At 39.8% G+C, this 11,657-nt stretch overlaps 1 protein-coding gene across 1 annotated transcript; it reads right to left on the minus strand.

Annotated features, from left to right (window-relative positions):
- Window positions 1-536: 536 nt before the first annotated feature.
- On the minus strand, window positions 537-11,356 carry antkmt (adenine nucleotide translocase lysine methyltransferase). The gene is made up of 6 exons (XM_038989087.1): window positions 11,287-11,356; window positions 9,389-9,551; window positions 6,469-6,573; window positions 2,135-2,275; window positions 1,510-1,560; window positions 537-1,244 (listed from the first exon to the last, which is right to left on the minus strand). The coding sequence occupies exons 2-6, from the start codon at window positions 9,548-9,550 to the stop codon at window positions 1,038-1,040; spliced, it is 666 nt and encodes a 221-aa protein (XP_038845015.1). The 5' UTR covers window position 9,551; window positions 11,287-11,356; the 3' UTR covers window positions 537-1,037.
- Between the last annotated feature and the right edge of the window lie 301 nt (window positions 11,357-11,657).

The following is an 11,657-nucleotide window of genomic DNA, read 5'->3' on the forward strand; positions in this document are numbered from 1 at the left end:
GGAACTTGCAGGTGCCTTAGTGGAAGAGTGAGGTAACATCTCACAGCAATAACTGGCATATCTGGTGCAGTCCTTGAGGAGATGCACTGCAGCACTTAATGCAGCTGGTGGCCACACCAGATACTGACTTTTGATTTTGACCCCAGGGACACATTATTCCATTTATGTTAGTCACATGTCTGTGGAACTTGTTCAGTTTATGTCTCAGTTGTTGAATATTGTTATGTTCATACAAATATTTACACATACACATGTTAAGTTTGCTGAAAATAAACGCAGTTGACCGTGAGAGGATGTTTATTTTTTTGCTGAGTTCATTGACAGGTGTGTACCTTTCCAAATCATATTCAATCCATTTAATTTGCCACAGGTAGACTCCAATCAAGATGTAGAAACATCTCAGGGATGATCAATGGACACAAGATGCACCTGAGCTCAATTTAAAGTTTCCTAGCAAAGGGACTGAATACTTATGTTGATAAGGTATCTGGTTTTTATTTTGAATACATTTGCTAAAATTTCTAAAACCTGTTTTTGCTTTGTCTTTATGGGGTACTGTGTGTAGATTGAGGAGGACATGTTTTTATTTCATCCATTTTAGAATAAGGCTGTAACGTAACAAAATGTGGAAAAGGTATGGTTTTTAAAGATGTCTGGATTGTACCATGTGCTTGGTAGTTTATCTGTTGACAGGTTCATATACTCAGACGGCATCTCACTCCCTGGTCTTTTCTCAATTCCTACCACGAAGAGTTTTGAAATCAACCACACACCCTTTGAAACAGCTGTTGTTTTCAGAAGGCGAGGAGAGAACAGAGGCAAGGAATTGAGAAAATCCAGAAAAGGCCCCTAACTACCAACTTAACACTGAGGAGTGGGTCTCAGTCAGCTACTTGTGTCAACCCATGTAGATGAAAATGGTTTGTCCCTCCTCCTCAGACTCCCAATGGTTTCTTCCATCATACAAACTCTCATGCTTATGTCTCATGCTCATGTCTTCCTGGTCCAATCAGTTACTTGGTTCTCTCACTTTCAGTTCAAACTGGTGATTTCAACTCTTTAGGTACAGGTAGCATAGCACTCCCTGCTGGCAGTCTTTGGGCCTGCATGGTATAGGCCCAAGCTCTGTCTACACCATCTCCTTCAATCCTGCATGGAGTCCACTCAGTGAAGGGAAACCTACCGGCTACTACCAGGGCGTCATCTGGAAGCTCAGCCTCCATCTTCTCCTGCAGTAAAGAGAGCTAGGCAGACACATACACACATATTCATCCAGCTGTCTGTTTTTCAAATCAGTTGGCTTGCAGCTGTCTATTCATTTATAGCTAGCTAACAGGTGTTTTTGTTCCAGCAGTGAGAAGCCAGATGATATGGGAATTGAACCCTCAACCTCGTCACCAGTGGCACCATGCCCCAACTTACTGAGCAAATGGTTTGACCGCTATGGCTGAGTATCCGTATCGTCTGCACACATTAATTAATAATGTGTGCCAATGCAAAAAGACTTACCACGCTGGGGGCCAAAAACACAGTAACATTCTTACACTCAGTAAGGTCCACCTGGAATGAGAAATGCAAATATCACAATCAAAAAATCAACCTATCTATTAGCCACATTTTATTTATTTTTATCATAATTGTATTTTTACCATGTAAACATGTCCTCTTTGAATGTAACTGAACAAAGCAACACAAACAGTGACCAAAAACAAATAAGAGTAGTAACCAAGACACTACAGTAAGTAGGGTCCTGTGTTTTTCCTAACCTAATCTGGAAAAACTCCGGGCCCTAACAATAAGGCTTGGTAAAACAACTAGTAGTAACTCTTTGTGGAACTAGTAATAGTGAAAAAGGTATAAAATATGTGGATACATTTTTACCAACAACCAAACATGTGAACTCAACTCAAAACTTAATCAACCCCTAGCCCCTGCCCCCTGGACATGTATGTAGTTTTTAAATAATTGGATAGGTGTAAGCAATATGCTGAAAATTCCAACAAGCCAATCAGAGTGCAAGATTAAGCTATTGGCCATATTGTTTACCGATCCAATCCTCTTAGATCTGAAGTAAAGAAGCTAGCAGTTGGTTTGGGGTTGGGAAAAAGACACATAATATCTGCCTGTTTCACACCTTCCAGAGGTCTTCCTGCCGATACGACACCTTCCCATAATGGCCTGCTCTCCATGCGTGGAAGTTAGCTAGACGAACTAACCAGGGGTTGAGTTCGTATCCTACTGTGGGACCAAAGCCGTGTTTGTGTGCTTCCAGCACCTGAAAAGATAAAAACATGAATTTGGTTCTCAACAAAGGTACTGTTTCTCTCTCTTTCACACATGCACACACACACCTTGTGGACACAAAAGTCCTGTTGCAACTTACACATTCAGCATACACAGATACCCATTCCATATCTGCAGGAGCATGCCCAAACTTAAAATTAGAGCTGGGCGATATATTAAATGAATTCGATAAATTCGAATGTACAGTTGAAGTCAGAAGTTTACATACACCTCAGCCAAATACATTTAAACTCAGTTTTTCACAATTCCTGACATTTAATCCTAGTAAAACATTCCCTATCTTAGGTCAGTTAGGATCACCACTTTATTTTAAGAATGTGAAATGTCAGAATAATAGTAGAGAATTATTTATTTAAGCTTTTATGTCTTTCATCACATTCCCAGTGGGTCAGAAGTTGACATACACTCAATTAGTATTTGGTAGCATTGCCTTTAAATTGTTTAACTTGGGTTAAATGTTTTGGGTAGCCTTCCGCAAGCTTCCCACAATAAGTTGGGTGAATTTTGTCCCATTCCTCCTAACAGAGATGGTGTAACTGAGTAAGGTTTGTAGACCTCCTTGCATGCAAACGCTTTTTCAGTTCTGCCCACACATTTTCTATGGGATTGAGGTCAGGGCTTTGTGATAGCCACTCCAATACCTTGACTTTGTTGTCCTTAAGCCATTTTGCCACAACTTTGGATGTATGCTTGGGGTCATTGTCCATTTGGAAGACCCATTTGCGACCAAGCTTTAAATTCCTGACTGATGTCTTGAGATGTTGCTTCAATATATCCACAATGTTCCTACCTCATGATGCCGTCTATTTTGTGAAGTCCACCAGTCCCTCCTGCAGCAAAGCACCCCCACAACATGATGCTGCCTCTCCCGTGCTTCACGGATGGGATGGTGTTCTTCGGCTTGCAAGGCTCCCCCTTTTTCCTCCAAACATAACGATGGCCATTATGGCCAAACAGTTCTATTTTTGTTTCACCAGACCAGATGACATTTCTCCAAAAAGTACGATCTTTGTCCCCATGTGCAGTTGCAAACCGTAGTCTGGCTTTTTTATGCTTCTTCCTTGCTGAGAGGCCTTTCAAGTTATATCGATATAGGACTAGTTTTACTGTGGATATAGATACTTTGTGCCTGTTTCCTCCAGCATCTTCACAAGGTCCTTTGCTGTTGTTCTGGGATTGATTTGCACAAAGTACGTTCATCTCTAGGAGACAGAACGTGTCTTCTTCCTGAGCAGTATGATGGCTGCGTGGTCCCATGGTGTTTATACTTGCGTACTATTGTTTGTACAGATGAACGTGGTACCTTCAGGCGTTTGGCAATTGCTCCCAATGATGAACCAGACTTGTGGAGATCTACAATTCTTTTTCTGAGGTCTTGGCTAATTTCTTTTGTTTTTCCCATGATGTCAAACAGAGGCACTGAGTTTGAAGGTAGGCCTCGAAATACATCCACAGGTACACCTCCAATTGACTCAGATGAGGCTAATTGGCATCATCTATCAGAAGCTTCTAAAGCCATGACATCATTTTCTGGAATTTTCCAAGCTGTTTAAAGGCACAGTCAACTTAGTGTATGTAAACTTCTGACCCACTGGAATTGTGATACACTGAATTATAAGTGAAATAATCTGTCTGTAAACAATTGTTGGAAAAATGACTTGTGTCATGCACAAAGTAGATAACTGTATGTAAGTAACTGTATGTTTCTCAATAATCATGTTTTTATTTGTTTTTATGAGCATTTATGTCCGCTTGTTCTCATTTGGGTCTCGTCTCCTTTGCTCCTCCTGTGCTGTGTGAAGTTTACTATTCTCTCTCACACACACACACACACACACACACACACTGTTTTCCCACAGTTCTGTTAAAGATGGTAGGTGTTCAGCAGGCATCAGCGAAGGACACTGGGTGCTAACTAGCTAGCTAGGAGGGCTCCGGTACACAGCAGGCGGGAGTGACACCAGTAGCTAGCTAGCTAGCTGTCCTTCACCCCCGAAAATCTCAGATAATACTTTTATTTCCCTTTTGACCCACATTTTAAATCACATAGACAATCAGGGGAAATCCAGAATATCAAAAGTGTCACACAAGCATGAAGACAGGTTACTTGAAGGGAGGGGGGGGGGGGGGGGGGGGGGGGGCATAGAATGCTCCGAATTACGGGCCGCAATCACACACTATTGTCTCTACTTGCTATTTGCATTTCAGGTTTGGTCCATCAGAATCGGTCATATGGACACCAAAACACATTGAGACATTATTTTACTGTAATAAAGAAGAAGTTAACCTTTATAACGTTACCCTATTTATGTCTCCACTCCACAGAGCAAACACTACTAAAACAGGAGTATAACATTCTGGAAAATGTATTCTCAGTTTGTAGCGGGAGGCATCACATACCGCGAGTAGCATTTTTGCCAAAGACCGTTATACTAGCGGTCTAGTCTGTGTTTTATAAATGTACAATAAGCATAAAACACAATTATATAAGGAATTGTCAACTCGTTCTCATTCTGAGAAACAAGGTAGGCCACTTAATTCCACATCTGAACAAAGTGGACAGGCTAGCATTCTGTTCAAACAGTTGGAGACAGACAGAAGGGCGTAACAATTAAAGTGTTCTAACTTGTTAGCTAGCAAATAGATCCAAGTTGGCTAAACTTGAAATATAAAGATTAGCTGGCTACTCACTAGCATGTGGGCTTGTGCATGAGAGATTGTTTATGAGACCTGTGTTCATTTTCTATAATGCCTGCTACAATAAGTTAGTCATTAGTGAATGTGCATTATGCATGGTTCTTGTTAAATTTGTAACAAAAAGGGCATTTTCATAGACTAACTTGAAAGCCAGATCAGTGATTATTGCAAAAAAGCAGGTTCAACTATTTTAATAAAGAGAGTCGCACACTCCATATATAAACTCCCAGTAATTTATTGGGTATTTACCAACATTTCGGCATCGCTGTGCTTTCTTCAGGGTAATGTCATGAATACTTGAACCAGGTTATGTAGACAAACAGTGTAAGTAGTGCAACCAATGACAATAGTGAGGGGTGTGTCATAATGATTAAGTTAATTAGAATTAATTAGTGAAACTGTTAAAAAACAATAGTTTATGGCATATTAAATATATTAGGCTATTGTTATCATATAGAAACAATTGAATATTGCACATAATATTAGCATCAACATACATTATTGTTTAATTCAATTTCACATGACTATCCAAGCTAACCATCCAATCTCCTCCCTCAAATACACAGGCATTGAGTATGTTGCTCTACCAAGTAGAGGAGGTAACATCGAGATCCTACTACTACAAAAGGGAGGCTTACTGGATATCCCATCTAAAAACATTGATCCCTAGTGGTCTGAATATTGACTTTGACCTCAGGCCCTTATGAACAAGTCTTATACATTTATATATTCTTTCTACAGCCTATTAGCGTACACCTAATATGTTCCCCCTGTTGATGATGCTTATTATGCATTAAGGTTGAACCAAAAGATTACATGTAACAAATATGAAATGAAATACGAAACAATTAAATATGTGAAATTGAATTAAACAATGATGTATGTTGATGCTAGTATTATGTACAATATCCAATTATGTTTCTATATGATAATAGCCTAATATATTGAATATGCCATAAACTATTGTTTTTTTAACAGTTTCACTAATTCATTCTAATTAACATAATCACTATGACACTCCCCTCACTATTGTCATTGGTTGCACTAATTATACTGTTTGTCTACATAACCTGGTTCAAGTATTCATGACATTACCCTGAAGAAGGCACAGTGGTGCCGAAACATTGGTAAATACCCAATAAATTACTGAGAGTTTATATATGGAGTGTGCGACTCGCTTTATTTTCATAGTTTATAGTCAGCACCTCCACACAAACATATTTTTCTGGGTGTGCGCCAGCTCATGTTTTTTATTAAACTATTTTAATGAAAAAATGTAATTATTAGCAGGTCTTATGGTTGTGGAAGGCTTGTATTTAGCGTACGTATAATTTTACTGTTTGAAATGAAGTGTATTTTACCTTTAATTGTACAACAAATCTTATTTAGAGTTGATATATTGTGAATCGGCCATAAGTTTGAAAAAAGAGATATCATTTTTAAGCCACATCGCTCAGCCCTACTTACAATCCTGCCATCACCGGAGCCCAAGTCCACAAGGTTACCATGTCGACCACTCAGCAGTGCCATCACATTCCGCACTTGTTTCTTGCTGGCAGGGAGATAGGGCACCTGCAGAAAATATCGCAACCCTCATCGGTTATCAGAACTAGGAGACAGAAATGTCTTTAACACTTTACTTACAAGACTACAGATGCAATGTACTACGATGCGGTTATAATGCATCGTAAGAGTTGTCATGAGCATGTATAACGCCCTTATGTCTTATAAAGGCGTCAGCATGCTTCAGTTCGGCTGGCGCCTAGCTGACCTCAGCTAGTCGAACCGAACGAAGGTGCTCGCAAACTCCCTTAAAATAACAAGAAAAATGCAACAATGGTACCCGTGTGGCTCAGTTGGTAGAGCATGGTTCGTTTCCAACGCCAGGGTTGTGGGTTTGATTCCCACGGGAGACGAGTACGAAAATGTATGCCCTCATTACTGTAAATTGCTCTGGATAAGAGTGTCTGCTAAATTACTCCAGTCCTTGGGGCCTAATTGGTCTCACATGTTTTCCCCCAGCCCCAGCGAACACACCTGACTCCAATAATCAACTAATGATGATCTACAGTTTAGAATGCAATCCGTTTGACACCACTCCGGCCCCCCAAGGACTGGAGTTGCTCAGCCCCGTCTTATAATCATCTCATAATGATTCTGATTTAATAAAAAGTCAATCTGTGAATAGTACATCCATTTTGGGACTTTTACATTTAATGATAAACCCATAGATTCTCAAAGAATATGACTTATAAAAGCCTCATGAGCTCAGTTCAACTGTCGTACGTACCCCAGCAGAATACAAAATATAAGCTTATTTTACTCCATTGTTTGTAAACAATGTCATTGTAAACAAACACTGTATAGCGTCATGGTTAAAACTATAATTTTGGTATCATGGATGGTCAGTCCCTGCATCCATAGCTCTGCCTATGAATTTGAGAGTGGTTACTGATTACATTTCTCCAGCCCCATCCCACAGCTGTTAACCAAAACAGTGGCGGGTAGCCCTCTTTGTTATTGAACGGAGCTTGTCCATTTAAAAATGTGATATAAAGACAGGAATAGCATATTATAAGCCTTATTATAAGACATTATAAAGGCTCATATTATAAAGCATTATACCTGGATGCTTTAAAGTGAAGTGTAAACTATAGAGCCGACACAATTCCCCAATCCTCATGACAGAAAGACAAATCTGATCTACATAATATACACTGAACAAACATATAAAACTCAACATGTAAAGTGTTGGTCCCATGTTTCATGAGCTGAAATAAAAGATAGCAGAAATGTTCAATATGCACAAAAAGCTAATTTCTCTCAAATTGTGCACAAATATGTTTACATCCCTGTTAGTGAGCAGCTCTCCTTTGAGAAGATAATCCATCCACTTGACAGGTGTGGCATATCAAGAAGCTGATTAAAACAGCATGATCATTACACAGGCACACCTTGTGCTGGGGACAATAAAAGGCCACTAAAATGTGCAGTTTTGTCACACAACACAATGCCACAGATGTCTCAAGTTGAGGGAGCATGCAATTGGCATGCTGACTACAGGAATGTCCACCAGAGCTATTGCCAGATAATTTAAATGTTCATTTCTCTATCATAAGCCGAATATAGCATCATTTTAGAGAATTTGGCAGTATGTCCAACCAGCCTCAACCACTGACCACATGTATGCCATTGTGTGGGCGAACGGTTTGCTGATATCAACGTTGTGAACAGAGTGCCACATGGTGGCTGTGGGGTTATGGTACGGGCAGGCATAAGCTACAGACAACGAACACAATTGCTTTTATCAAATGGCAATTTGAATACACAGAGATACCGTGATGAGATCCTGAGGCCCATTGTCATGCCATTCATCTGCTGCCATCACATGTAGACATGATAATGCACGGTCTCATGTCGCAAGGATCTGTACACAATTCCTGGAAGCTAAAATGTCCCAGTTCTTCCATGGCCTTCAAACTCACCAGACATGTCACCCATTGAGCAGTCCACCTGGTCGTGCTGCTGCTCCAGTTTCAACTGTTCTGCCTGCGGCTATGGAACCCTGACCTGTTCACCGGACGTGCTACCTTGTCCCAGACCTGCTGATTTCAACTCTCTAGAGACAGCAGGAGCGGTAGAGATACTCTGAATGATCGGCTATGGAAAGCCAACTGACATTTACTCCTGAGGTGCTGACCTGTTGCACCCTCTACAACCACTGTGATTATTATTATTTCATCTATGAACATTTGAACATCTTGGCCATGTTCTGGTATAATCTCTACCCGGCACAACCAGAAGAGGACTGGCCACCCATCATAGCCTGGTTTCTCTCTAGGTTTCTTCCTAGTTTCTGGCCTTTCTAGGGAGTTTTCCCTAGCCACCGTGCTTCTACACCTGCATTGCCTGCTGTTATGGGGTTTTAGGCTGGGTTTCTGTACATCACTTTGTGACATCAGCTGATGTAAGAAGGGCTTTATAAATACATTTGATTGATTGAGCAAGTTTGGGATGCTCTGGATATCCAGCAACTTCGCACAGCTATTGAAGATTAGTGGGACAACATTCCACAGCCAACAATCAACCGCCTGATCAACTCTACGCAAAAGAGATGAGGTATGAGGCAAATGGTGGTCATACCAGATACGGACTGGTTTTCTGATCCACGCCCCTGCATTTATTTTTAAGGTATCTGTCACCAACAAATGCATGTCTGTATTCCCAGTCATGAATTTATTTAATGTGACTGATTTCCTTATATGAATAGTAACTCAGTAAAATCTTTGAAATTGTTATATGTTACATTTATATTTTTGTTCAGTATATTTATATCTGATGATTCTGTAATTTAATTGCACCCCAGTGAACATGACCCAGGTCTTACCTGTAACCTCAGAGGGACTTTTCGAAATCCTGGCATGAGAACCCCTGCCCACATGGCATAGACAGCTAGCCCTGTGCCAGCAGTTATCTGGACAATTCCCCAAGCACCTAGATGTTTCTCCTTGAACTCTGCAAGAAACTCTTCCGGACTGTCCTCTTCCATACTTGAAATACAAAAAATATATTTTGGCAATAAAGAAATGTGTTATATTTAAGCAATAAGAACCGAGGGGGTGTGGTATATGAACAAAATACAACGGCTAAGGGCTGTTCATAAGCACGAAGCAGCGCGTTGTGCCTGGACACAGCCCTTAGCCGTAGTATATTGGCCATATACCACAAACCCCTGAGGTAACTTACTGCTATTATAAACTGGTTACCAACGTAATTTGAACAGAAAAAACATTGATTTGTCATACCACCGTGGTATACAGTCTGATATGCCACGGCTTTCAGCATCCAGGAGCCAAACTACCCAGTTTATAATATGCAGTTAGTATAGCCTAGTAGTCTCTAGTCCTGTTGCAGCACATAATCTAATGAGTCTTTATCAGGGCTATCAATAAACCTGGAATATTGAAAGATGATAGCTAACGACACATTTTTGTTCTGGAAAAAATATAATTGAATGGTGTTATATCTTTGTATGACTCAGTTTTTACTACAATATAGGCTAGATTATTACAAATTCATAAACTTTCAACATACAGTGCAGTCGGAAAGTATTCATATCCTTTGACTTTTTCCACATTTTGTTACATTACCGCCTTATTCTAAAATTGATTAAAATAAAAAAAATCCCTCATCAATCTACACACAATACCCCATAATGACAAAGCAAAAACAGGTTTAGAAATGTTAGCTAACTTATATATATAAAAAAACAGATATGACATTTACATAAGTATTCATACTCTTTACTCAGTACTTTGTTGAAGCACCTTTGGCAGTGATTACAGCCTTGACGCTACAATCTTGGCACACCTGTATTTGGGAAGTTTCTCCTATTCTTCTCTGCAGATCATCTCAAGCTCTGTCAGGTGGATTGGGGAGCAAAAATTGCATTTTTGTACACCCGAATTACATTCATTTCCAATGAAACACTGCGTTTGCCTTGCAGCATTGTTGCAGAGCGTTCGGTGTGGTGCATATGTTGGATTTATCAAACGTATCCGTCAAACTGTATGCATAGACGGCTTGACAGAAATGGTAGCAGAAGGTGAATGTTGAACTTTTGTTGCATACATATCCAGATGACGCTGTGTAATATTTTGCGCAACCACACTGTCGGTGTGTTCGACGCGTTACTATATCATAACAAAAATGTTTGTTATGATATAGCCAATTGTGACTTTGTGGCTATGGAATCTAGTTGAAACCGTTTATTATCTGCACACGGGCAGATCAAAATCAAGCCTTCGCCCAATCTTTGTCCAAATAATCAATAACAAAAACCCTAAACCAGGAATTACTGCTGCTCATAATCACATCATTCTGGTCATCGCTAGAAGGGATCCAGTTTTTGTCAAATTAACGTCAGATTTGATTTTTCGTAGCAGATAAGGAGAATTGTGTTCAGGTTAATTAAAGGTTTAGCTAAAATGCGCGTTAATTTGACAAAATCTGGATCCCTTCTAGTCATGACCCATAATATAATTAAACGTGAGCCTATACGGATTCTCGCGGTTTCACCTCCACGAGAGATGACCGACTGGGTTTATCCATTGTTTTGATGAGATCTTGCATTTCTGAGCTAACCTTTTATTAGTTATAACGAACAAGCAATGTAACATACATCGCTTGAGGATTTACGAGGACATAAATTATGCATTCATTTCTTCTAATACGTGATAACATGTAGTTAAGAGAAAAGAAAATAACCGAGTAGCAAATACAGACCTGTCAAATTGCAACCTTGAACGGATCTTACTCGTGACGGACCGGACGAATGAGTCCGTATACTAATGCGTTGTACCAGCATATAATCTGTTGCTGATCTGCGTTCCACTGTACTCAAATTGGTTTGTGTATTTTGTTTAAATATGAACTAAACATATACAGTTAGCCTCAATGTTAAGCCTCTTAAAAATGAGTTAGTAAGACTAAGAGATCTAAATATCTCCATTATCCAGTTTTTCAAAACTTTTAGGCTTGGTTTAAAGGGTTAGGCCACCCAAATAAAAATACATTTTGATTTCTTTACCCTGTAAACAGGGGTATTGTCATTCCGCCAAGTCTTTTGCAAAACGTTTCTTGGACAAAAGCAAACG

This window comes from Salvelinus namaycush, chromosome 3 (genome assembly GCF_016432855.1).
Source record: "Salvelinus namaycush isolate Seneca chromosome 3, SaNama_1.0, whole genome shotgun sequence".
Taxonomy (NCBI): domain Eukaryota; kingdom Metazoa; phylum Chordata; class Actinopteri; order Salmoniformes; family Salmonidae; genus Salvelinus; species Salvelinus namaycush.